The sequence below is a fragment of the Cladophialophora psammophila genome (assembly GCF_000585535.1).
Source record: "Cladophialophora psammophila CBS 110553 chromosome Unknown aczJe-supercont1.46, whole genome shotgun sequence".
Lineage (NCBI taxonomy): Eukaryota > Fungi > Ascomycota > Eurotiomycetes > Chaetothyriales > Herpotrichiellaceae > Cladophialophora > Cladophialophora psammophila.
Genome location: NW_006912967.1, coordinates 39,969 through 65,914, shown reverse-complemented (window position 1 = coordinate 65,914; position 25,946 = coordinate 39,969). Strand labels below are relative to the sequence as shown.

The window sequence follows — 25,946 nt, the reverse complement described above, 5'->3', positions numbered from 1 at the left end:
GCAGAAGAGGACACAAGCGGCTCGGAGCCTTGTGGATCGGAACGGAAAACGGATTTGCCGCAGCCTTGCAGCCTGGTCATTGCGAGAGCCCCCTCGTTCTCTCTGACTCGTTTTAGACGCCTCTATCTGAGAGCTCGACTTTGGGAGCATGCCTGGTGCCAACCTCTCGATTCCGGCAACGGTGCTCCTCCAACCTCTGTTTGTCGTCGCCCATGCATGTGCCCTGGCTCGCTCCAGCCCTGCAAATGCGTGGCAAGCGCCTCGCCGACTCCTTCACTCGAACGCCCTGTCTGACCTGGCAGCCGACCAGATCGGTCATCTTCCCGCCAGAGTTCCCACCAGGGTATGTAACACGGTGGGGAAAACTCAAACAACTTGATTCTCTGTCCGTTCCAGATGGCGGTCCGGGGGCACATGAGCACAAGAATTAGATTGGGTAGAAGGCACCTATCGCTTCCAGATGATGCTCGTCATCGTCATCATCCTCATCTTCGTCCTCATCGGCAATGAAATCTTTATCGTGAATGACAAGGTCGACTGGGAACTTGACAGTGGCGTCATTTGCTCTGAACATTTCGAGAAACGCATCAGGGAACTTAGGCTCAAAGCGAACCTCCGGGGAAGGCGGAGCCATGAACGCAGGGACGCTCACGCGAAGGAGGTGTACAACGAAATTCTTGGTTACATGTGGTCGGTCTGGTCCTGCCCCAAACTCTATGTAACGTAAGTTCGGATATTCGTTTCTCCGCCATAAGCAACGGAGGCTGTTCTCTCCTGTTGCTACGCCTCTATCGATGACCAATAAGCAGACCCGGCGACGCGCATGCATGGGAAGAGGCAGGTGTACGCGTGCGGGGCCTCACGCGGCTGCCAATACTCTATCTCAGCGATGATCGGACAGTTGATCGGAATGGGTTGTGCTTCCAGTCTGATTTGCTTGTTGACGCTCCAGATGGCGAGAGGGTGACGAGGGGTGAATCTAGTAGGCGGATAAAGATGCGCATTCTTATTCTGGCACAATGTTCTCCTTCGCGAGCTCAACATCGCATCGTGTTCAACCACGATCTCGCTGAAGACCTCTGCGTAGACCCGAATACGAATTTCCGTCTGGAGAGACAAGAATGTCGGAGGTGAAGAGTCCGCTGGAATGGGCAAATGGGAAGAGAGGTGCGAGCGCCATCTCGAACGCGAGAGAGGAGTCCTTTGGAGGTGTTTGAGGTCTGATAATGTCGTTCGAGCTGACGTCGACTCGGAACGTGGACCGAGGTAGGTCGTGATGGCTTGACCGAAGACAACACGGTGCTGAGAGCAGCAGGCTGTTTGGAAAACCAAGGGGTAGGAATGAAGGGCGGCCTGAAATGGAAAGGGGTGGTAGAAGTCATGGAGAGCAATGATGTAGGCAAAATTACCTTGGGAACCATGATGATTTGACCGCAACGCAAACAGAGGCGCGGAAGATATCCAATATCCCAGTAGACACCGAATTTATTGCAGAACCCCCGCCGTTCTTCGCGATAGGAAATGAAAAGTTTGCCATTCTCCACATCCACCCCTTCCTTTGTCCCTGGTTTCTGCATGCCACGATCTAGACGTCGAGCTGGACCGCGTAGACCTATCTGCAGCCATCAGAACCAATGTATGCTCCAGGAAACGTACCGAATTGGAACCTCATCCGAACCTACGACTTCAGTATCCTCGACCATCGATACGTTGACACATCCATTATCTTCCAGCATAGCTCGACATCTCAATCCCATTTGACGCACGAAGTCCCATACTTCCAGAGTAGACCAGATGCGATCCGACCTTGAGATTCTACACAAATCCGAGAATCTTCCTGGCCGATGGAGCACGTTCTAGGCCGGCGTTAGGAGCATGTGGCTTGAAGATGGCACTACAGTCGAAGACCTCTGGCTCAGCCAGTGGAGGATGTTCTGGCATGATAAAAGAGTGGGAGCCATACCATGTCCAGCTCGGTGCAGTTTTGGCATTCTCACCCACCATTTAAGTTAAGGACACCACTAGTCAACTAGTTCTTTATACTGATTTCCCCCTATTATTGTTATCGTTAAGGCAATCATTGCATAGGTTGTGCATAATTTGTCTGGTGTGCAATGGTGACGGTTGTCTGAGGGAGACCACAACGGTATCTCTGTTCCTGTTGTCACAATGACATGAGAGCGCTATCCACCTACCTTGGCGTCTGGGGGAGATCGGTCCCTCGGCAACGAGGTCTCGGCTGAAGCGTGGTTGATCCTGGGCAGTCATCTATGAGGTGTCTACGAGGTGACAGCAATTCGGCGGAAGATATTCTTGTTCGCTAACCTGGGCGGATGATGTGCTGGAGCTGTCCGGTCGACTACAACTACATCCCACGAAATACACCAGAGTACCGACCAATACCGACCCACGAGGTACGGGGTACTTGGGAGTAGTTCTCCGTCCTCGCCGTATTCTCTTCGGCCGATCACAGACCCGCGAAACGCCATCCACAGCCCGCGCGGATCAAGAGGATGTCAGGCGAAATTCCCAAAATAATTTTACTCCACACCGACTCGATTCGACTCGAAGCAAACCGCAATTGCGACTCGAAGCGAGCCCTCATCTTCATCTTCAACCTCATCGTCGTCTTTGCTGCCTTGTCATCTGCTTCTACCCGTTGTTTGTCACTTTTTCATCACTTATAAAGACTCTGGTCCCCACGTGTTTCTCACTGAGTTTCTTCACCTCTCATCTCCTAGTATGGATTAGAAGAATATATATTGCACCCTTGCTATTCCTACCACGATCTGTCTTCTGGTAACTCATCTTCTGGTATCTGCGACCACTGTCATCAAACATGGCCGATGTTGAGACTGCTCCTGCCACCGATGGCGCCCACAAGCGACCTGAGAAGCCCGACGAAGCCAAGTTTAAGGACGACCTTGCAAAGGCCGAGAAAGCTCATGAGGCTGCCCAAGCCCGCTTCGTATGTCTCTCCCCTCGGTCAAGTATTATAAATAGAGACTCCTTAGCTGATCATTGACAGAATGCCATCCGAGCCAAGCTCGACAACGCCCGCCCCGGAAAATCCACCCCCGCCAACGACCGCTTCAAGGAACTCGTTGAAGAGCAGAAAACCATCCGCCAGAAGCAGCAGGAACACAAGCTGGCCAAAGCAGGGCAACAGGAAAAGTACGGCCAGAACGATGCCTTGATCAAGAAGTTATTCGCGGAGCAAAAGGAAGCTCGCACCCGTGCCGGTTTCAAGAATCCGGAGGAAATTGATGCCAAGATCGATAGCATCACCAAACAAGTTGATTCGGGCAATATGAAATTGGTTGACGAGAAGAAGGCACTTGCTGAGATTTCGGCCCTGCGTCGCCAAAAGAAGGGCTTTATCGGCCTAGACGACTTGCAGAAGAAGATCGACGAGAAAAAAGCAGAAAATGCCGAACTCAAGAAATCCTTTGACAATCCCGAGTCCCGTGCCCTGTCCCAGAAGTTTGAAGACAACCAGAAAGAACTCGACGAAATCAAGGCCGCGCGTGAAGACACCAACAAGAACTACGACGCCTTGAAAGCCGAGCGCGATCGCCTCTACGAAGAGCAGCAGGCGACATATACAGCCATCAGGAAGGTCAAGGACGACTACTATACCCAGAGAAAGGCTTACAAGGAGTATGAAGACATGGTCTACCAGCAACGGCGAGAACGACAAAAGGCTGAACGCGAGGCGTATGAGAAAGAAAAGCGCCGCCGCATTGCTGAACAGAAGCTCGAGGAAGCATCGGAGCCCGCTTTCCTGGATCAAATCCGCACGGCTGAAGGGCTGATCCGCCACTTTGACCCAACCTACCACACGGATGAAGGCGACAAAGGTCATGGCCAATTTGCTGCAACCGCTCAACGAACCGTAGACGAGTCCGGCTTCAAGGGCATGAAAGTGATGAAGAAGGAAGACGAAGACTTCTTCGTAGGCGGTGGTGGCAAGAAGAAAGGCAAGGGCAAGAAAGGTGCCGCTGGCCCCGCAGATTCCGGCAAACTCAACATGAATATTGGTATTATTGAGGAGCTGGCCAAAGTTGGAGTCGACCCACCAAGTGCCCAAGCGGATGTCCCAGGCGTAGTTGAGAGGTTGAAGCAGAAACTGGCCGCCTGGAAGAAGGATCAGGACACGCAGACACAAAAGGTGAGAGTCGTAATGGCCAGACTGTATGACAACTATGCTGACTTTTTGCGCCAAGAACATTGAAAAGGCCAAGAAGGAGATTGAGAAGCTCGAACAAGAAGCTCTCGACTCGTCGAATGCGACTTCCTCAACAGGCGCCCGAAGCGGTCGTCACAACCATGCGAAGAAAGTGGCCGCCAAGGATGCAGGCGTTAACGGATCCGTCTCCCCGGATGGCGAGCTTGCTCAAGAAAAGGATGCCGTTGCCGATGTCAGCAAGGAGCTCCAAGAAGCCAAGATCGAGGATAAGGAGAATGAGGCCGTCGAAGCGTCACAGTGATTGATCCCAACGTGAGGACGGGTATTCAGCCAACTACCATCCCGTCGTTACTTGTCCTTGGTTTTGCCATTTCTCAAATAATGCATTGGCAGGCGGGTCGTTGTGAATCCAGAAAAAGAATGGCAAAAGTTCCAGAGAGGAGAAAGGGAAAAAAGCATTCCCACGACCTTTCAAAAACAAAAGTTGAATTAGCGTTGCGGGATTTGGAGGGGTGCAAGATGGCCCACAGGTGCAAGACGCAGCAAAAAGAGCCTTTACAGACATCCAAACCATGCATGATCTGTATACCAATATCAAGAATTGAACATACCAACTCACCAGAGTCACATACTCACGTATGCTACTGCGACTCGTTATCATCGGCCTCATCATCCCCCCCTCGTTGAACTCCGTAGCTTCGACGTCATTGGACATGGGCTTCTCGCACCGGAGCATCTCCGCCTTCTCCTTTGTTCTCCCCTCTTTCGCCGCCGCATCTCGCCGTCCCTCCATTCCACTTCTCCATCTAAAAGTCAGCCGCAGTAAGTTCCCGAACAGGAAAGGAAGAAAAAGAAGAAGAAAAAGGAAAGACCAAATGGCGTCCATCTTTCGCTCGGGCGCTCTTGCCTTGATCAGCGGCGGCGCATCTGGCGTGGGATTCGCTTTTGCGCAGCACTGCCGGCGCAGCGGCATGCACGTGGCATTGCTGGACATCAACCGCTCCTCGCTTGACGCCGCCTCCTCGGCCCTGAAAGCCATCGACAACAAGGTCCTGACGCTCACGTACGAGATCGACGTCTCAGACCTCTCCTCCTGGGACGCGGTGCGGGCTGACCTGGTGGGCAAATTCCAGACCATCGACCTCCTGATGCTGAATGCGGGCATGGCGATCCGGACGACCAAGCCGTGGGGAGATGCCGACTACTTCCACAAGACGCTGGGCGTGAACTTCTTCGGCATGGTGCACGGTCTCACGACGTTCCTGCCCATGGTGCTCGCAACCGCGGGCCCCAGCGCCGTCGTCTTGACGGGCTCCAAGCAGGGCATCACCAACCCGCCGGGCAACCCGGCGTACAACGCATCCAAGAGCGCGGTCAAGACAGTGGCCGAGCAGCTGGCGCACGACCTGCGCACGTCGTCGTCGTCCATCTATGCGCCCCACGTTTCCGCCCACCTGCTCGTGCCGGGCTGGACGTTTACGGGGCTGAGCGGCAACATGGGCCCCGTGCCGGACGAGGTGGCGCTCAAGACGAAACCGCGCGGCGCGTGGCTGCCCTCGCAGGTGGCCGAGTACGGCGTCAAGAAGATCGAGGAGGGAAAATTCTACATCATATGCCCCGACACGGACGTCGACGAGGCCCTCGACAACGCCCGCATGACCTGGGCCGTCGGCGATATCACTGAGGGTCGCAGTGCGTTGAGTCGCTGGGACGACAAGGTCAAGGACGGGGCGGCAGAGTGGATCAAGAAGGAAGCTGATCGACGGAGAGGGTAGTAAGTACCTACTAGCTCACTACATCACCAAACGAGGATGGCATGTCTTGGGAATAGAGAGAAGAGAGTGTGTGTGTGAGCGAGTGTGAGAGGCAGAGAGAAAATTCTACCGCAATCAGCGAAAATGATACAGAATTACACCGTTTTGTGGAAATTGACACTCAAGCCCATCGCTCTATATCCCCCCTCCACGCAAATGAACCTCCCGCTACCTGTCTGAACCACTTGTTTCTGCTCATTCCCAGACATCCAAATCCAAGCAATGCAGAAGGGGAGATAAAGTACATCATTCCCGTATTCAAAAGGGAAAGCCGAAGCACACTGCAACGATGCCTTGATTACAGACGGCCCTTTGATGGTCATCTTCATGAAGCTCCTGCCCACTGTCTGTTTCCAGATGACATGATGCACTCTTGTGGTGAAAGTCAGGGGACTCATTTATGCCGTCCTAATCTTTAAGCCTCGAGCTGATTTGTTCGCTTTGTCTACTCAGTAGTTCGCCGCGTATCCCCGTCTTGTCAGTTGTGTTCCCCTGCAGATGTCTGTCTGTTTTAGCCACCTTCACTCTTCCAAAAATTGCGGTCCCTTGCAGGAGAATTCGTGTGCCGAATGGTGTATGTTGCCCGGGGACTTGTTCCCTTGCAAACTCATTCGAACCGTCTCCGAAGCTAGCATGCTCTGGCCCCATACCCTTTCTGTGCTACTGCCCGCGTTGGACGTGGGCGCGACTGCGGGCAGGATGCACCATACTCTCCGGGGGCGTCGTCGTGGCGCAGGATCTCCTTTATAAGGGACGGCTCAATTAAGGAGATTCCAAGGGAGTAGGGGTCGCGGTCAAGGACTAGATTACTTCTCAGCTCCGGAAGTGACTTCAGTCTCCTACCAAGAAAGAACTGAGATTTCGTTAGAGATTATGGTAAGCTCTATCCTTCTTCTTTGTGCCACTTTTTCGATGTAGTGGTGGTATCTAAATGACAAGCAGTGAACGTCGAGCCAGTCGAGAGGCATTCGAGAATCTTCTTTTAGGAATGCTTTGGTCATTCCCAATTTCTGAGCTCAGTATCATCTCCGTCGTCCTTATCGGCATCTCAGAACTTGGCGAAGATTGACTTGTGGCGGGTCCCACACAACATCTCTCACGCTGACTTGCTGGCGAGCGGAAATCTTGACGCCCAAATGCCCCGGACAGGAGACATACTCTTTGTTCTTGATCAGTAGGAGTTCGCCTCTCCGGCCTTCTTTGAGCTCGGTCGAATCATGACTATCCTGCTGGTCCTGCCCAGAGACGCTCGGGTCGTTGTCGAGTGCGCTCGCTGTGTCAAGACCGATTGCCTTTCTAGCCCTTGAACTTACGCATTCGAACAACATGTTCGCATCGTCGTCCGTGCCGGCCTGATAGATGCCAACACCTAAAGATGCGAGAGCCAATGGATCTCCCGTCCCCCAAGGGGTAAATGCGTTGCCGACATTATTAACAGAGAGACAACTGTTTATGCCAAACCTTTTGATCATGTCTAGGACCTGCAGTGTCCCTCGCGGACGGTCTGCAGACTTTGACCGCTGAGCCGAAGAAGCTGCGGAAGGGCGGCCCATCATAAATAGATCACTTGTCGGAAGCCCCACGAAGTGGATAGAAAGCTTGGATTCAGTAATCTCCTTCCCCAGCTCTTCCATCTCAGCGTCGCTGCAGAGTGTCAACCGTGTGCAATGGCCTAGAACAATTGTTTTTCCAGGTTTCGCCCGCTTATTCCAGTTTAATTCCTTCAAGAGGCGAATCACGTCCCAGATAGCGGCCTTTTTTGTCTCGTCCAGGTTATAGTCGAGATGAAAATCCAGATGCAGGGAATGGTTGATGGCCGTCTCAATCGCCCACTCGATGTTCTGTAGACTCGCCCCAGCTGACTTCTCGACGTACGGGGTAGTACCAAGAACCTCGATATCGTCAGCACATTCCTCCAGCGCCCGAAGCAGGACTTGTCGATTCTTTTCGGCGTGGTCGGTACTGAAGATTGGATCCTGAGCGAAGGCGCAGAGTTGCAACTTCATTTTTCCCTGGAAACAGTCCTTAAGCCGCAGCCCTGCTTCAATGCATGAGTGGCTGGTAACATGATCAAGTTCGACAAAGGCACGGCACGAGGTCACGCCTTGGGCAAGAGATGTGGCCAGGAGCTGGGCGCCGCGAAGATAGAGATCTTCGGATGTATAGCGTCGTTTGGCCAGAGAGGTGAATTGGAGGGCTTCACCGAAAGAACCATCCTGAGGAGTGAGGTCGGTATACTCCGGGTGGTTTGTCCCGTCCGTGTCTGATAGGGCCTGTGACGGATGGTGTTGGGAGTTGCATGTCAACAGATATGCCTTGTCCAAGTGGATATGTGGATGGCACAGCGGTGGCAGGAGTAGCGGTGAGGGATCTGAAGTTGAACCTTGCATTGCAGCCGTTGCCGGTTGTATACATTTGATGGTGTTCATTTCAAAGTCTACATCCCACCGAGACCGGGGATCTCTGCCTGGGAGGATTGCGTTCTGAATCTTCACTTTCTGCATCTTGATCTCTTTTCGTTGAGATCAGAAGGGCGGCAGAAGCGTCAGTCAAGACTCGTAGGGTGTTGCAGAACTCGCCAGAAGCTGGGAAGGGAAGGAGGCTGAGGAAGAGTCTATCTTGACTACAAGGTATGTTGGCCACGCTGCCGAAGCACCCGGTCCATAATGGGGAGACAAGAGCATCATATGATAGCTGTACCCGGTAAGTTGTTTCTACAAGGGCTCCCTAGGCCGCCTTTTTGCCGAATGGGTGAACCTTGTTTAGTCATCGCCAGCATGGCTTCGCTTGCCATTTTGAGATATCGTCCAAAAATGGCCGATATGTATACCTACCTAGGTAAATTATCCATGGAAGGGCACAATTAGATCCCACAACAGGCAGCAACTGCAACAGCAGCATCTAATCAGCAAGAAAAACAGCAGCACTTTTTAGTATTTGGGTATCCGCGCGTCAAGCTATCTCGTACCTCGTGAAATGTCCGCCTAGGGAATCCGTCAGCCCATCCATCCTGCTCAGATTGCGCCGATCGCTATGCCATGCCATGCCATCTCATCTTTTCCAACGCTCGTGTAGACTGGACGTGCCTTGACAATCCAAGCAATCATCCCTGTCATAACTGTTTTCGTTCCCATGTCCCTTTACATCGAACCATACTTCCTCACCACCTCTGCAACTTGACTTGCGAGCTTCTCCGCCTCGGTCTTCGAATGAGCCTCGGCGTAGACGCGGACAGCATCCTCTGTGCCAGAAGCTCGGGCGAATGCGCGACCCTTGATGTACATCTGGCAGTATTTGTCAATCTCGTCTTGTGCACCCTTGGGGGACTCCAGTCGTCTCTCTGCGTCGACAGCTTTGAAGATGGATCGATCATTGACCACGACACGGACTAGACGGTTGGGGAGGTCGATGTAGGTGTTGCGCCAATTCTCCAGAGTCCAGGACTTGTGAGCAAGCACAACTTCAGCGAACAGCATGTCGGAGATAGCATCACCCACCGCTTGGTTGATCAAGTCGATGCAAGCGCGGAGAGAGTCAAGAGCATGCTTCTGACCAGGGGATTTGGGCTCAGATTCTCGGATGAGCTTGATCGCGTTCTCCGAAAAGAGGACTGTGCCATGTCCGTTCGCCTCGAAATAAACCCCAATGTCGTACCGGGCAGCAGCATGATGAAGATGCTTGACACCGGTAGGCGTGATGGTAACCGGAAGTTTGAGCACCTTCTCGACGTATTCAGTAGCAGCTCCGTTAGCGTAGGCAGTTTGGACGATTCCAATCTTCAGTTTCTGGTCAATCCCGGCAACACGAGTCATGTCTGCAAGAAAGACGGCCCCGAGAGTCGCGATGCGATCACCATCCAGGAGATGGAAAGTCTTCTGCTCGTCGGTGTAGTAGTAGACCACACGATCAGCATCACCGTCGAGAGAGCAGCACCGATCCCCGGGCTGCGCGTTGGAATTCGGTGGAGCACGCTGTTTAGTCTTGACATAGTCTGCGCCGCACTGAGCGAGTCAGTACTGGGGGTGAAAAGGTCTTGGTAAGTGTACAGGACCTACCTCGAAGTTGAGGGCTTCTGGTTTGACCACATCATCGTTGACCACCTTGATGTCAATGCCACCTTCTTTCGCGGAGGGCAGGTATTTGATCAGCTCTTTCAATTTGGGTCCTCCTACGCCATTGGCACAATCGACAGTGACGGGTCCTTGAATGGTGCGGCCGTGCATGACGGTTTTGAATGCCTTGGCCATCTTCTCATAGTAGCCTTGCTCAGTCGGCTCACCAAAGGCGTATGGGGAATTCATGGTATTGATGCAACGGACAATATAATGCAGTTGCGGAGTGGTCATGAGGCCATGGTCGGTATACTCCACATTGACGGCGTCCAAGGCGGCTTTGAGAGCTGTAACCAGGTACGGTCCAGAGGCACGAGTGTCGCGGGCAAACACCACCTTCGCCGGTCGTTCATGGAGCTGGCTGATGTTGCTGATCAAGGTCTCGTTGAGCAATTTCTCATACTCAAAACCAAGCTTGTCACTTGGAGTGTTGGCTAGGACAGTTGCATATGTTTCCCATGATTGCTGTCTCTATGGTCAGTCACGTGGAGGGGGCGATGCGAACGGCGCAATCCTCTACCTCAAGCATGTCACCCTGAAAGTCCTTCTGTTAGCCGCCATGTCGACATTTCACACAGCAATGATGACATACCATCGGATCAACCAGTTTGACTCCGTTGTCTTCTGCCGGGTTGTGGCTCGCCGTGATCATGATGCCCACCGTCGCATTGCGCTTCTTGGAACGAAGAGCAGCGATAAGACCAACAGTGTAGATGACATGGTCCAGACCAACATTACTGAATTCCACTCTTTGTCAGTTGTGAAAACTACGGGCAAGGGCAGGTGGCAGGTGGGTGTCAGCTTCGTGCGGCTGAAGAAGGACGTACGCCTTCATACGGAACTGAATGAGCAATCATGTCAGTACCAAGCACAAAGAATCAGAGGAAAACGTACTCCTGCAGTGCCATATTCATATTTCCTCTCTGCCAAGATGGGATACGGCTCAGCACCTTTGGTGATACGATCTAGAAGATCTTTGGGCAGGTGGATGACTGGCTTTGGCTTGTTCAAGACCGAGTCTCGAGGGTCTGGGTAGGACATGACGGCGACGAGGCGTACACAGATGACACCCACTTGCTGCCTACTGGTAGTTCTGGGATGTGACGAGGTTGTCCGCTCAGTAAAAGATTAAGAGAGAAGAAAGTCGGGAAGACAAAGAGGAGAGGAGGAAATTGAGATCTGCGCCGGAGAAGGAGGAAACGGGGACGAATGCAAGTAAGAGAGACTTTCTCCAAAAGACGGTTTTTACCGTACGTCGCTAACTGGGCTGAGGGCTCTAAGCATCCTCGGAGCCCCCCAGCCGCGCCGAGCCACAGGAGCTACACAATGAGAACTTACTCCCCGCGTGCCTGACTAGTCACCTTCTCGGCGTTCTAGGGACCAATAGGTGTCGCCAGTCCAGGAGCACCAGGCGGCAGAGGCGCCCAGCAATGCCTAAACGACGTGGGGGGATCACAATGAAAAGCCCCTCGGCGCCCGTTGCAGGGCATCTCATGGACCCCCTACCCCTCCAAACCCCTCCCGCTCGCGTGAAAAACTCCCGACTGGTGGGGATACACACTCGGTACAGTAGTTCAACAGCACCGGCCGCAGGTATGCATGGGATCCCCAGATTCGGCCCCTTGAATCTTGAAACTTGTGTCCTCCTAGCCGTCATTCGCTACGCTAACCAGCACTTGGTTTTGGCTTTCGAAGGGCTAGAGGCCTAGATGTTGTGGTCATGCTTTAAGTCGTTGGCTGGCAAGGTCTTCCTGAGCGTCTTTGATCAGGAAGCTGCATTGACAGGTCAGCAGCAGTTATCAAAAGATGAGAGGTTGCCTGTCTTACCTATACCACCAGATAGTAGGTATCACGGTTCCAAGGTGCCAAAGACTGTGTGCATCTATCATGCCAGCAATGGGTGGAAAGTCGAACAGCTCTAAACTCATGGCCATGATGACCCAGGCCACGATTAGACCAGGCCATGCTGCCCACGTTTTCTGTAGCTTGCGATATCGAGTGATGCTAAACCAACTCCAGAGTAGGTTTTGGATGACGCCCACCACGACATTGGCTGCCATGTTGTAGGTATAGTCCCAGTTCCATGCCGTCAGATAGGTGACGTGCGCCACGTAGAGGAGGATGCAAAGCACCGTCCATGCCCGTAGGATACTCTGTTTCGTCGGATCGTTCTTATCCAGTCGAAACACCCGGATTGGGGAGTAATAGAGTCCATAGAGGACACTGGCCCCGGCAGCGAAATAGTCCAACTTCTCCGTGATGTTGAAGTCTCGTGTATGGAAAACCATGCTGAATATCCAACTGGCAAGCCCAAAGTAGCCAAAAGCCAAGTAATATGGGCGTAGCGGATAGCGAGCTGGAATGGAGTCACGAATTCTCTGCATGCCATGTCGATGGGCGAGGAAGTTCATTAACGAGAACAAAACGGAGAACGGTTCTTGGATACCCATGAAACGATAGAACGGCCATTTCCCATGATACTGAACCACGGGTTCAATCATTGGTGGATCCCGTGCCTGTCGTCGATCGGTGATGACATGCTGGCAGGTATAATCGCATTCGGATGGACAATCCCAGAGCAGAAATTGGAGGTGAAGAGCTGGCTGGCGCTCAGCTAGAGATCAGGAAGTCTGTATAAAAGACACTCACGTATGCTTGCTCGCCCCGATTCACAATTTTCCTCTATACAGACCTGTAGCCGTCAGAAGAGTATAAGGGTTGACCGCGGTATCCAATGAGGACGTACTCGTACACATTCACGGAAATCAGGCAGTCGGTCACCCAGAGATGCGAAGCATGAGCTCGTGAGGATCCAGAGAACCAAAATGAGAGCGCCAACACTGACGGGGCCACTCAGCGAGCGCCTCATGGTCAAGCATGCAAACTGGGGGGATATGGTGTAAAAATGTTTATCTTGCCCACGAAGATTCGTGACTGACAATACGGAGCACAAAGTGTTGGTAGCTGGTAAGGGGCAAAAATACCTTGTAGGGGATAGTAAGCTGCCAGTTTAACTAGGCGGAATTGGGTATCATGCTTGTAAGGATTGAAAAGGACCGTGAAAAATACTCCGTAGCACGATAACTGACAAAGCGGTATTGGCAATCTAAAAGTTATCCGCTATTAGATTTGAGGCGACGTCTATCTACAATGAGCGTACCATTTTACTTTTGAACCTGCCAGAGGAACTGACTTCGCACCTTGCTTTCATATTCTTGGCTGGCGAGGCTGTGGCAAAGGCTGGAGATTGGAAGGTTGAATTGCTGCCTTTGCATTGACAGTCTGCGTCCCATACTAATGAGATCTTCCCAATGGAATTGGGATTTCTCAGACAAGGCTGACTGACAGTCAAGGACTACCAGTTCCCAAGGACGGGCTTTTCACGCGTTTTGTCCTTCATCTTCCAGGTTGTCAAACATCTCGTCGCTTTATCGACTAATACCGCCAGAGGTGCGCCGGTTCACGGCGGGTTGATGATAGTATCATGAACAATGCCTCTAGGCATGTTTCCAGGTAAGTGGTGAAGCAAAGAGATGCTCAACCATCTTTCACTATACTTGTCAAGACACTCGCACTTACCTTTTTTTTTTATTTAGAACAAGAACGGGTTTCAAGAGTGAACAGGCCTTCTTAAAGCGGCATCATGTGCCAAGCACGGAACAAGCGCGACTCGACCGACTGGGATAACAATCGGTGCGGGCAGAGGTCAGAGGCGAACCTCCCACCATGGACCACAGCAGACAGACCACCGTCCTTTGGAACCTCCCAGGTTGAATACTTAGATAGCTTCGGTCTCCAATAGAGTATGGCATCGGCCTATAAACAACACACCGCTACAGCAGAAGCCAGATGAGCCTTGTCCTTCAGCACAAGACCTCCTCCCGATATGAGATCACGCCTGCTGGCATTTCTGCGCAGCCTACACTATGGACGCTGGTGACCCAGTGACGCCCAGCGACGCCCAGTTCCTCCCGCAATCTCCCTCTCAACAGACCCCTCGCAAGCTTCCAGATGATCTGCCGACGTCCCTAGATGACCGCCGCTCCTTTCCCAGCTATGGCGAGGAAACAGAGATGTATGATGGATGGCAAGGCAAGAAGCCCACAAATGTCTCGTGCTTCGTGGAGACGAATACTTACAAGTTCTCGCCGTGGATAGGTTCATCCCAGTATATCACCGCTCCGACTCCCGCAAGAACCCTGACCTTCGATCTGCATCTGGATACCCCGGCCTACGATGACGAAGAAACCTTTGCCCGTATTCAGGACAGTGACTCGCGCCTAATGGAAATGGTGGCAGCTCAGGCGCATCACCGGGAAGATGGTAGTCCTGGACAGGATGAAGATGCCATCGCCACGGACGACAGCCTGTCGGACAGCGAGAAGAAAGAGATTCTACAGAAGAGCCTTAATATGGCAGCAAGCAACGGAGACGTCGCCCGTATTCAGAAGCTGGTTGGAGGTAGGGCCAAGCAATATGTCGACGTCAATCAGCCAGATGAGGAGGGTACAGTGCCGCTGATATATGCTAGCTGTTTTGTACGTGGAGCCATAATAACATGGCAGTTCCTCAGACTGACATGAGCCAGGGACATCATGAAGTTGTGGCAGCGCTTCTCAACGCTGGAGCCATCGTCGACAAACAAGATCGAAATCAGTGGAGCGCCTTGATGTGGGCAATGACAAATCGCCACAAGCAAATCGCCAAAATGCTGCTTGATCATGGAGCCGACCCTGACATCAGATCTTCTTCTGGAGGCACCGCGCTTGACTTTGTCCAGCCTGGGTCCGACTTTTCTCATTACCTGCATGAGAATGGCTATCATTTCGGAATGTCAAGCTTGGGAGACGACTTCTACAACTCGGGCTTCTCCCAGGATCGGTTCGAAGAAGAGATGGCAGAGAACGAAATGAAACGACGGATGCTAATGCAAGAAAGCGCGGCTAACCTGGAGGTCGATTTGTCCACTCTGGGATTCGACGAACAGCCAGAGGTAAGCCAACCCGAAAATGGCGCCGCATGTGTTTTACTGACTTTTCTAGTCACCCACTGATCTTGAGGTCGACGAGGAAGAGTTTATCTGGGACCGTTGCGTTGGTGACCAGATGTTTGTCTTTCAGGCCGACAAGCTGGACGCCATCTTTGACCTTATCATCACCAATATGACTCCGCAACGATCTCCGTCGCAGAAGCCTATACCAGCGAACCTGATTTTCCTCATGGCCCGATATGCCCACTATCACATGACGGCCTCTCTCCTAGACGATGTTCTTACCAGAGCCATGGATCTCATTAACGATGTCATCGAACGCTACCAATGGGACATGACCATGCTCGCTTTCTGGATTTCCAATGCTACCCTGCTTCTACATTATCTGAAGAAGGACGCGGGCCTTGTGCAGGCCACATCCAAGTATCAGCTCGAACTTGCAGAGCTGATCAATGAGACCTTTATCCTCATCATCCGAGATGCGGAACGGAGAATGAACAAGGTTCTGGACATGGCGATGTTGGATCATGAAACGATACCTGGCCTGGATGACATTGCTTTCCAAGGAGAATGGAAGGTCTTCAAATCCAAGCCGAAAGCGCAGGATGAGGCGCCGGAAAAGCGTTTTCGACCTCCCTCACCCAAGCGGCGGGCCCAGACATCTCCACGCAACATTACCTCGCTTCTGTCTTCGACCCTGTTTGTGCTTGACCTGTACGACGTTCATTCAGTCATCACATCACAGATCCTTTCGCAGCTGCTTTATTGGATTGGTGCAGAATTATTCAACCGGGTCATGACTACAAAGAAGTACCTTTCGAGGACCAAGGCTATGCAAATTCGAATGAATGTGTCTGCCATTGAGGACTGGGCGCGGACGAATAATCGACAACCGGAACATTACGAGAACGGCTCCACAATATCGACTGGAGAGAGTACGGTTGACGCCGCACGGCGGCATCTCGCACCCATCATCCAATTGCTTCAATGGTTGCAGTGTTTTAGTTCGCTGGGCGAGGATCATGAATCTCTCGTTGGAACGCTAGTCCAGCTCCAACGCCTCACTCCTACACAGTTGATCCATGCCGTCAAGAATTATCGAGCAGAAGTCGGCGAAAAGAGTCTGTCCAAAACACATATGAAGTTCCTGACCCAATTACAGAGAGGCGAACAGTCGTTGATCAAGCGACCACTGACGCCCATGGTCGATGCGTCAGAGTCGGGGACGACGACACCCGCAAGGCGAAATGGAACGTCAACGCCAGCAAACAAAGATTCCAGCACACCCCACCACGTGTCGGCTCCTTCCATATCCTCGCCAGTCGAGCAGGACACGGACCCACCCATGAACCGAAATGCCTTGACACTGGATCAGTCTCTGATGCTACCGTTTTCGCTTCCGACCTCGACAGACATGCTCATCAGTTATGGAGCGGGTATTGGCGGCACAAACAGGGAGCGAGCGAGGAAATATATACCTACCGTTCCAGCGGAAGTCCTTGGTAAGCTGAACCTGGACGGGGATGGCCTCCATCGAGAAGGGAGCATCGGCACGATTGGGACGACAGCTCAGGGCTGGCGAAGTAGTGCATTTTGAAAAAGATATTTTGGAGGGTTAAGCATAGTTGGCGACAGCCCTTTGAGACCGGGACAGCGAGGCGTTGATGCAGAGAGTCGCACTTATAGTTGGTGACATGGAACAACAAAATCTACCATTATTTCAGCTATCGAGCCACTGTATGACATACCAAATATACGAGGTACGAGTTATCTGTTGCGTCAGCTGGGGGAGGTTACATCTCGTGCAAAACGTGGGTGGTTGCGCAATCACTGTACTGGGTATCGAGTGAGTAGGATGGAAGGACCACAATGATTCATGTTGCAGGTACCGAAAGGGGAGCCCGGTTTTTGAGGGGGGCCGGGCGGGCGGCGGCCATGTAGCACCGCCTAAGTACGCGCCGAAGTGCCTAAGTCACGCCGTTTAGGTACAAGGTTCTACCTAGGTATACTTACGTACCCACTTATCAGGTATGTGGGAACGCTTCCTTCTCTCCTCCAGTTCACCCTCCCTCCCCCTTCCATCTCTTCGGATTTCATGCTTTTCAGCTCGCCCTCATGACAACCGGTCATTGCTGATGAGTACGGAGGACTCTACCTCGATATCGGTGAGATCCACACGCCGACTAGCGACCAGATTGACTGTATGGCAGCTCCACTTGGGAGGTTGAGCTGCTGATGCCAGATGGCTGCAATTTCGCCAAAATTCAGCGCCATCCGACCAATGTCTCGAACCCTGGGCCCCTCGATAGCCGTACTCTCCAGATCGGGACGAATCTAATCATGGCTTGCTCTCCTGGGCCCTGGTGTCTCCCGTTTCCTCCGCAGCGTCAATAATTACTTGGCCTTTTCCATTTCTGAAACTTTGTCGTTGACTCGACGGCGCCGGAAATCTGTCAAAAGCCAGGAATGCCATTAACATGAGACACCCCTCTCTTCCCAAGCGAACCCTGTGTATGTCGATCCATCAGGGACCATGTCGGTAAACGGCCACGAAAATTCAAACTGCGATTTCGATTCCTGACCAGTCGCTGTCCTCTAAATGTTACAACAAGACTTGGTGCATCATGTCCGGCGTGCGCCGCAGATGCACCCTCGTCCTGACTTCACCGGCGATGCTGGACCGGGAACAGCGAGCGCGATTTTAACCTCGTCCACAACCGATATACAGATCACCGACGCATCGACAACCTCTTCAAGTATAGTCACCGCAGCAGCCACAACCACAAACACGGATATGGTGCCACATGCGACCTTTCTGTATCCAACGGAGCCATTGACCTTGAACAATATCGATGTGATCCAAGTCAGCTACCGGACGGTTTGGAAGAGTGTAGACCTGTCGATATTTTGTGAGATGAGTCCAGGCTCGCATGAGTTCGCTTTGGCCAATATAAACCAGAGTAAGCTTGCTCAACCCGACCAGGATAGGGAAAAGACGTTGATGGTATATTGCAGTCCAATCCAATGGCACGTATGCCATTGCGCCAATCCAAGCGGGAATGAAAATTCCCCAGTTCCCTACCTATTGCAACTTCATGCTCTGTGATTCCCAGAACAGGACAGACTCTACCACCGCAGCTGGGTTCACAATGATCAGCACCCAGAGCATCGCCACGACCTACTCTTTGGCCGCTACACGAGCAGCGACAACCCCAACATCAGCGACGGGGCCTGCTGCTATGTCCTCATCTACGGCGTCTGCAGCAGCCGAGACTGCCGTTTCCCCAACCTCTAGTTCCGCGAGACTGGGTAATGGCGCCAAAGCTGGTATTGCAATTGGCGTGATTCTCGGCATTTGCGCCTTGATAGCTGCCATTCTCTTCTGTCTACGAATAGGACAACGAACGAACAAGTTGGAGAATATGGTAATACTAAGGAGTACAGCGCCGTCGGTGGACTTGGTGCCATCCGAGAAGCTTGTAGTAGAGAAGCCTGCGGCAGGGTCACATGCACCCGCACCCTTACCCTCTCCACCGGACAATGGATCTGGGATTGCAACTCTCAGAGTTGGGGAGAATCATCGCAATTCAGAAGACTGGAGACGCTTTTTTGGCAATGGGAAATCCCAGAAGCCTGTGATATCCTCTTGAAACTTTCGACCAAAGGGACCGACAGAAACCGCACAAGACTAATCTACGTGTTTTCTAGCGACAAGACCGATACGACTCGATTGTCTTTATTCCATAATTATGAAATCAGAACTTTCCGGTCTCGGAACTTCTCGAGGAGCCAAATGCCATAAACAGCCTGGTCCGTTTGTTTGCGCACAGCCTTGTTTGTTGTTTGCGGAGCGTCACGTGATTTTGTTTGACTCTCCCGGTCGCCTCTCAATATGATGAAAAACACCAGGAACACTCTCATTGTGGTTCAACTTTGTTCTTCTCTTCTGCACGCAGCGCAATGCTACATTCATCCTCACCCCATTGTTGCAGCGACGTGTCCGTTTTCAGCCGTTGTTGGTCTTTGGGTCTATTCCTTTCTCGAAGCGCCTATTGTTCACCATGCTGCACCCATTCAACCATGTCTGCAAACATGCCAGACAGTGCTTCGACTTCACTTGCGCAGTTCCCACCAGTGTTCTTTGTCCCAGCATCTTACTTCTTTTCATTCTTATTCTCCGACCCTCTCTTCCCCCCTGTCCCTTGTTCAGTGTTTGTCAATTCGATTCTCCAAAACCTGCTGCCTATACTTCATCATGGTGGCGACAAGAGCCCAAGCACGATCACGGGCTTGTACCAGCAATGGACCTCAGACTGTAGCAGCACAAGGTCAAGCGAGAAGCAAAGCACCGCCGAAGAATTCGCGAAAAAGTAAAACACCAGCTAAGAGTCATCCCAAACATGGGGCCGCGCAAAAGACTCCACCGAAACGCAAAGCAAAAAGGGAAACAAGATCGAAAACCAAAGCCTCAGGGGATAGCCGAACGAAAGGCAAGCCAGCGTCAAAAGCAAAGGGCTGTGAAAAAGAACACTCGGCTCATTCGGGCGATGCCGAGGACGCTCAAGGGTCGGCAGTAGATCCTCCTGCGCGAGGAATGGGGATTGATCCAATTCCCAGTCCGACCACGTCGGATGGACTCGAATTCCACCCGCCTTTGAGGGCGCCAAGGGAGGCCATAGTGGCGGCGAGATCAATAATACGCTCAGATGTTGGGAATGGGTTCAAGAATCCAGGCCGCCTTTGCTATCGCAATGCCACCATAGTCATGTTACTGCACAGCAACAGATTGATGTCCTGGATTGAAAATCGGCACATTCCCAACCTGACGGGAGCAGGGTTGAGAGTCAAAACTTACAGCAAACCTCAGATCGACGCATTGATTGGCCTAAAACGCGGGGATAACCAGATTGACGACGACACTGAGACATCGTTTCTCACCGATTACACCGACGTGTGGTGTGAATTGTTCGAGCTGAGCAGAGTCTATTGGGATGAAAGTCACAATAAGCGGAAGACCGTTAACGCTGCTATAGAAATCTTTTGGGACTACGTTACAGATCCCCAGCGCGATCAAGAGAGAATCCCTCTTGCAGGCGACATGCTCAGGACGAAAATGAAGGAAGCCAGAGAAGACCAATGTGCTTCCGAGTTCCTGGGTTGGTTGATCACACTCAGTGTTGACCAGCTCCGATCCTTCATCCAGGAGCGGGTGGGCCGATACGCACACAGGTAAGTCTTACCTCAGCACATTCAATACATCTAGACTGAGCTGACCGTGAGAATAGAATGGAAGAGGCTACCTTGACCAAAGTTGCGAACCTGCATGACCTAGATATATATGAGCTGTTACGAGTCACGCAAACGCAGCGTGTCCGGTGCATGCAATGCGGCTCCCGGCGCAACGTCAAAACCCGTTTCTCGTCCCTCGTTATAGATAATATATTGTCGCTTCCGTTGGCAGCTACACCCATTAGCGATGTGCCGGTGAGGTTGGAAGACTGCCTTGCGAAGAATTCAAGAAATGATATTGAATGGCTCTGCAGTGATTGCCGACGGCAAGGATTAGGGCCCGACTCAGAAAATCAACATGGCGCAAAGAGGAATCACTGGAAGAAGATCTACTCCGCGCCCGAGGTTCTATTTGTGCAGCTCGCACGCTTCAAGCTGATGAAGGACAGAAGAGGCAATGTGATGTACGGAAAGGACGCCACACAGGTAGACATTCCGGAGGAGCTAGACCTGACCCCTTTTCTGGAGAGGCGAGGCGAACCGGCCACTACGTCGGCCATTTACCGGCTCGAGGCCATCGTGAACCACCAAGGTGACAAAGACCGAGGCCATTACGTCTGTTACATTCGCCGAGGAGAAATTTGGTATGTCTTCAACGATGCGCTAAGGGTGAAGAAGATCTCTTTCACAGACATTCTCAACCACAAAGGTGGCTTCACCCCCTATATGCTTCTGTATGAGAGGACCGTCCAAAATCAGGAAGATTGCCTTGATGGTGACCATGTGGAGGCTCGGAGCGGTGGTATTACTGGGGGTGATGCGGGGGGTGACTCCGATGCCAGAAATACTGAGGACGAAAGGGACAGGAGCAACAAAGACGGTAGGGGTGGCGGCTACCAGAGCAGAGACGGCCAATCTCCTGTGAACAGTGGTGCACAAGATGGCCCTCAATCCTCATCTGCCCAACTCAAGGTTGCCACAGAAAAAGGCCCACGCCCAGGACAATTGTTCATCGATATTAAGGCGGGTGTCGGTCGGTACGAATTCAAACTCCCAACAGTCGTACTGGAAAACTACGCACGCTCAACCAACGACAATCACGCCGTCGTTGACATGTGGGTTAGGGACTCAGAGGGTCAAACTTGGGAGGTTGAGGGATCTGCTGCGTTCTCGACCAGACAGGCCAGAGAGAGAGCAGATTGCACCTCTTTTATCAAGTTAAAGCCAACTCTTGGGCCTGGGTTAACCCTTTCTTCAACGCCAACGAGATGGGTTGAATGCGACGACCAGCAGCATTTCAACAGGGCTCCAAGTGCCGATACTGAACTTGATCCTGAGCTTCTTCCAGAGGTACCGAAACACAGTCCCAATCAACGCCTGCCTCAGACCCATTTCCTGAAATCCGATCCTGGCACCCCTCTGGTTTCTCAACGATCTCCCAGTGGTGAAGGGCCTCCGTTCTTCTACCAGACCCCATCCGTCCAGGCCAAGCTGCGCGAGATTTTCAACGACATGGAGCTCTTCTATCAAGAGAAAATCAAGCGGGATCTCCATTCCACGATCGTCTCCCCGTACGAAGAAGAAATTGCAACTATGAGGGACCTGCTTGGTTGGTACCAAGAGCTCTTATTGCAGGCAGATGACCCGGATGGGATACGGGACTATTGGCAGAGGAAAGAGGCAGAATTGCTAGACGAGCACCAAAAGCAGAGGCGGCAGATTGCGGAACTACAAGAGCAGATCCGGCTGCTTCAAGGACAGAACAGGGTGCAATATAATAACCCCGGGGGAGAGGTAACAAACCCTGCAGTGAAAGATTTAAATATTAAGGGACGTGCAGGTATGGAGAATGTGGGAGCGGGACAAAAGAGAACCTTGGATCAAGTCGATGAGGACGTTCAAGAGGTCGGCAATGAGGGCTGGACGCAGGCTAGCGCCTTTAAGCGTGCCAGAACCACCAGCGGCATAAAAGTGGAAGCGGGAGCTGACCAGCAATTGCCCGACAATACTGGGTACGACTCACGTCACGAAACCGAGCTACACTATGATTCTTCGGGACAGAGACTCTACTCCTCCACTCCTGAGGACGAATGCGAGGATTGGTATGGGTTTGGAGAGGAGGATGGCGACAAGGACGGTGACGATGACGGGGACGATAACGGCGAGGATTTTGTCCAAAAGCAGCACGACGAGGAAGAAAGTCCTCTCCCAGACTACGAGGATATGGTCCACCCCGACGATGACGAGGGGTATGATGGCTCAAACGAAACCTCGCCGCGCCAGACCGCCTCTTGGTGGTACACCAACTACGCGGCACGCTTCGCGGCCGGGCACTTGCCTTCGACACCGAAGCGTGCGATGCAACAGACTCGGCTGCCGAGGACAACGTCGAAGCCCAGTCCCCTCCAAATCAGGCACAGCCCAGGCCAGGGCTGGGCCGGAGGTCGTCTAAGGTCGAGCCCTCAGTACTACCAGACGTCACCGGCGGGCAACAACAATAACCACAACAACGTTGAACCTTCCTGGCACGTCCGGTTTGATGAGGACGGTCAACCTCACTATTTTTTCTTGTGAAGATGATAGGGTGGAGCTGGGCGAGGACAGGAAAGGAAACAAGCATCGATACTGGCGTGTTCTCATGAGAAAAGCAGGATATAATAGGGCAGGACAGGAGAGGACAGGACAGACGAGTGGTATAGATTGCACTGCTAGGCTTCCATCTCCTTTATTTCCGCGATTGTAATTTTGCATCGGGTCGCGTGCTATAAGTTATAGAATATAATTGCATAACTCAATTGGAAAACAAGCATTTCTAACCAGGCCCTTGTTTGCCGTCGGAGCATGTCTTCAGCTCGAGTCTTCAGCTGGTGACAAGGATGCCTTGTGGTGAAAGACCTACCCTGCCTACATCCGTACATTGGGCCTGATAATTCTGTGCTATCGTGTAATTTATCAGAGCATAGGGATCAACCATGGTGCTTAGAGCGGTGCCCCCGGGAGAAAAGTGAGTCGTGGCAACAAGAGTACGCGCGTCCTAAATGAGGCCGTCAGAACAGGCTGGTGTGTTGCGCCGTTTCTGGCCTTAGACGCTGATCGGGGGTTTGAAAGGCTGCCCTGAAGTTGGAAACCCCCAAGGACCATGGACATATATATCCCATCTTCTGGTGCTATCATCTTAACCAATGAATCGAATACCAGGTATGTAGATGCTTCTGCGCGTCCTGGACGTGGTTGCAGCTGTAGTATCATGACATGGATATAGTCGTCGATTGGTGTTCGAGGATACGCAGTAGTGGTTTGACGGCTTGACGGCGCGTTGGTGTGGCTGATCTGGTTTATGTTCATGTTCCCACGATCATCTGCGTTGCTTGTCTGCTCCATGGAGACAAAGCTGTACTTGTAGGGATCTAATTGGACTCTTCCCGGCATTTTGTGGACACAACCCGGCTTTGGTCATTCAGCCGCGGCAATAGATTGGCGCTGTCATATGGTGCAAGCGTCTTGATTCGCGATGTGGTTGATTGCGTGCTCGAACAACCTTGAACGTGTTGGGGGGTCCTATACGAGCTCCCCGGGTTAGTAAGGCCGGGTGAATGAGAATCTGTGCCTGGCGATTCAGCATGGCCTGTGCCGCGATACCACTAGTAGTTGTCGATTGTTGGCTCCTCTGCCCCTGTACTGCCCTGTACCAAAGTCCTGCCGTGTCTGCTGGAGGCCTGATCGACGTCGTGGGCCATAGCACTTGCTTCTGGTAGAGCCCTGATCAAGGCGCTCGGCCCCAAGCTGTCTGAGCCTCAAATGTTAGAGACGTCACCATAAGAGCATCTTACCCCGTCTCCATCTTCACTCACCTACAAACTGCTCCTAGGCCCTAGCGGACAGCCGAATGCCGACCGACAACTGTGCTATGTTGAGTCTCAGGAGCTTGTTAAAGGCGCTTTCCGAAAGTTCTAATCGCCAGCCACATACTTCATTCGGGCGATGACCGAAGAGGCATTTCCGAAAGCTCCAGACGTTCCGGTGTTGATATGGGAACAACATTCCGTGTGAGTGGACCGGAGTAAGGCCCTTCTGAAGTTGGTGCTAGACTTTCAATCAAGCAAGAGCAAGGCATCTAGCGCCATACATACCGCCGGTAAGGGCGCCCAGCGAGAAGCCGGCGACAACAGATCAGCCACTGGCATTATCAATGGCAAGCCTCGTCTGAAACAGCTTCATCATAAAGTGCGGAGCGGCTGTACGACATGCAAGTATGTGAAAAAGCCTCATTTCTGTCTCGACTATTGCATGCTTATTTCGTGTGAAAAGACACAGACGGCTAAAGTGCGATGAGGGGAAGCCAAGCTGCAAAAGGTACAAACCTTGCCCTGTTGCTGTCCCCTGCTATCGAACGGATTGATTCTCACCCCATGAATCAGATGCATTCGCTCCGGGAGAGTATGCCTGGAATATAATCCTCCCAGGCCGTGGATTTTTGAAGGAGCCAAACCCAAGAAAGGCCAACGCAAAGGCGCCCAACAAGCTGTGCCTGACGGTCGCGTGCTTGGTCGCCTGGATATGTGAGAACATGCAGAGGAATTATTCGGTGGCGAAGATCCACGTAAGAGCGGCATCACGGCTGTGGGAGGAGCTCAAGGCGTCGCCAGCCAGCCGTAGTCGATCCACATTAGACATGATGGTGCCAATCGAGCGGGCAGTTCGATTGTGTGAGTCATACACGAACGCTGTCCTCCTCGAAGACTCTCCGTCCAACGACCCATTGACTAAGGGAACCAGTGCTGTGGAGGACATGGGATGCGACATGCCCATCGTCCACTCACTAACGCAGGTCACTAACGCAGGCCAGAGGGTTGTTGTTGGATTCGATTGCATCATTCTCGTCAAAGGAGTGGACAGAATCCGATGCCTGGCGGCAACGGCTATATGTCAGGAACTGGCACCAGGCCATCCGCCGCTGTAGCAGTTGCAGTACAGAGTCGCGCCTATACAAGGTCAGTGTCCAGATGTTGTTCAATATGGGCATGGCCTTCCTCCCAGAGATTGAAGCCGGCACATTCAGCTATTACGCCAATCCAAGCGCATTGAAGCATATTTTGGAGGTTTTCGAGCGGATACTGGCACAAAAAAGGAAAATGAATCCCAGTCCGGGAGGTGACAACATCGAAGAGACCCTGGTGTCGGCCTTGGAGACCATGATGAACAATATATATTATGACAACCTGTACCAACGTGCTGAGAGGTGGCGCGGAACGTTGAGAAGGCCAGTCGCAGATCCTGAAGCTCGCCCAGCCACGGCAAACAGCAACCTTGACTCCCCATCGGATCATATTGCGCAGGTGTTGAGTCTGTTTCCAGAGCATTTGAGAAAGGATCTGGGAAAAGGACGCGCATAGAAGACAGGGTTTCAATATCACACCGTGTTCTTCCTGATCTCTTCCATCCCCAATGGCCAGGTCTCCATGACTCAGTCCCTATCCATCGCCCTGCAGGCCTGGATTTCCTTGGCATTCAGAGAATGGATAGCTTCCCCCCCCTCCACCAAAAAAAAAAACTTGCTTCTCTCTTCGGCATGTGCTTGAACTCTGGGGATTTCGAGCATATACATGGTGTTG

At 52.3% G+C, this 25,946-nt stretch overlaps 10 protein-coding genes across 10 annotated transcripts; 6 read left to right on the top strand and 4 right to left on the bottom strand.

Annotated features, from left to right (window-relative positions):
* Positions 1–427: 427 nt before the first annotated feature.
* A1O5_13309 (uncharacterized protein) lies at positions 428–634 on the bottom strand (the record flags this gene model as incomplete). The annotated part of the gene is made up of 1 exon (XM_007753875.1): positions 428–634. One exon carries the CDS (start codon positions 632–634, stop codon positions 428–430), a length of 207 nt encoding a protein of 68 aa, XP_007752065.1.
* A 2,205-nt stretch (positions 635–2,839) lies between these two features.
* A1O5_13308 (uncharacterized protein) lies at positions 2,840–4,490 on the top strand (the record flags this gene model as incomplete). Its single annotated transcript, XM_007753874.1, has 3 exons — positions 2,840–2,968; positions 3,029–4,171; positions 4,227–4,490. The coding sequence occupies 3 exons, from the start codon at positions 2,840–2,842 to the stop codon at positions 4,488–4,490; spliced, it is 1,536 nt and encodes a 511-aa protein (XP_007752064.1).
* A 574-nt stretch (positions 4,491–5,064) lies between these two features.
* On the top strand, positions 5,065–5,964 carry A1O5_13307 (uncharacterized protein; the record flags this gene model as incomplete). Its single annotated transcript, XM_007753873.1, has 1 exon — positions 5,065–5,964. The coding sequence occupies one exon, from the start codon at positions 5,065–5,067 to the stop codon at positions 5,962–5,964; it is 900 nt and encodes a 299-aa protein (XP_007752063.1).
* Positions 5,965–7,040: 1,076 nt separating this feature from the next.
* A1O5_13306 (uncharacterized protein) lies at positions 7,041–8,507 on the bottom strand (the record flags this gene model as incomplete). The annotated part of the gene is made up of 1 exon (XM_007753872.1): positions 7,041–8,507. One exon carries the CDS (start codon positions 8,505–8,507, stop codon positions 7,041–7,043), a length of 1,467 nt encoding a protein of 488 aa, XP_007752062.1.
* A 636-nt stretch (positions 8,508–9,143) lies between these two features.
* Positions 9,144–11,156, bottom strand: A1O5_13305 (phosphoacetylglucosamine mutase; the record flags this gene model as incomplete). Its single annotated transcript, XM_007753871.1, has 6 exons — positions 9,144–10,004; positions 10,059–10,580; positions 10,636–10,650; positions 10,708–10,864; positions 10,943–10,956; positions 11,010–11,156. 6 exons carry the CDS (start codon positions 11,154–11,156, stop codon positions 9,144–9,146), a joined length of 1,716 nt encoding a protein of 571 aa, XP_007752061.1.
* Positions 11,157–11,833: 677 nt separating this feature from the next.
* A1O5_13304 (uncharacterized protein) lies at positions 11,834–12,616 on the bottom strand (the record flags this gene model as incomplete). Its single annotated transcript, XM_007753870.1, has 2 exons — positions 11,834–11,888; positions 11,943–12,616. The coding sequence occupies 2 exons, from the start codon at positions 12,614–12,616 to the stop codon at positions 11,834–11,836; spliced, it is 729 nt and encodes a 242-aa protein (XP_007752060.1).
* Positions 12,617–14,041: 1,425 nt separating this feature from the next.
* A1O5_13303 (allantoicase) lies at positions 14,042–16,702 on the top strand (the record flags this gene model as incomplete). Its single annotated transcript, XM_007753869.1, has 4 exons — positions 14,042–14,224; positions 14,285–14,653; positions 14,704–15,108; positions 15,158–16,702. The coding sequence occupies 4 exons, from the start codon at positions 14,042–14,044 to the stop codon at positions 16,700–16,702; spliced, it is 2,502 nt and encodes an 833-aa protein (XP_007752059.1).
* Positions 16,703–17,749: 1,047 nt separating this feature from the next.
* A1O5_13302 (uncharacterized protein) lies at positions 17,750–18,755 on the top strand (the record flags this gene model as incomplete). The annotated part of the gene is made up of 2 exons (XM_007753868.1): positions 17,750–18,065; positions 18,121–18,755. The coding sequence occupies 2 exons, from the start codon at positions 17,750–17,752 to the stop codon at positions 18,753–18,755; spliced, it is 951 nt and encodes a 316-aa protein (XP_007752058.1).
* Positions 18,756–19,360: 605 nt separating this feature from the next.
* Positions 19,361–22,908, top strand: A1O5_13301 (uncharacterized protein; the record flags this gene model as incomplete). The annotated part of the gene is made up of 2 exons (XM_007753867.1): positions 19,361–20,334; positions 20,391–22,908. 2 exons carry the CDS (start codon positions 19,361–19,363, stop codon positions 22,906–22,908), a joined length of 3,492 nt encoding a protein of 1,163 aa, XP_007752057.1.
* A 2,441-nt stretch (positions 22,909–25,349) lies between these two features.
* Positions 25,350–25,727, top strand: A1O5_13300 (uncharacterized protein; the record flags this gene model as incomplete). The annotated part of the gene is made up of 1 exon (XM_007753866.1): positions 25,350–25,727. One exon carries the CDS (start codon positions 25,350–25,352, stop codon positions 25,725–25,727), a length of 378 nt encoding a protein of 125 aa, XP_007752056.1.
* Positions 25,728–25,946: the final 219 nt, after the last annotated feature.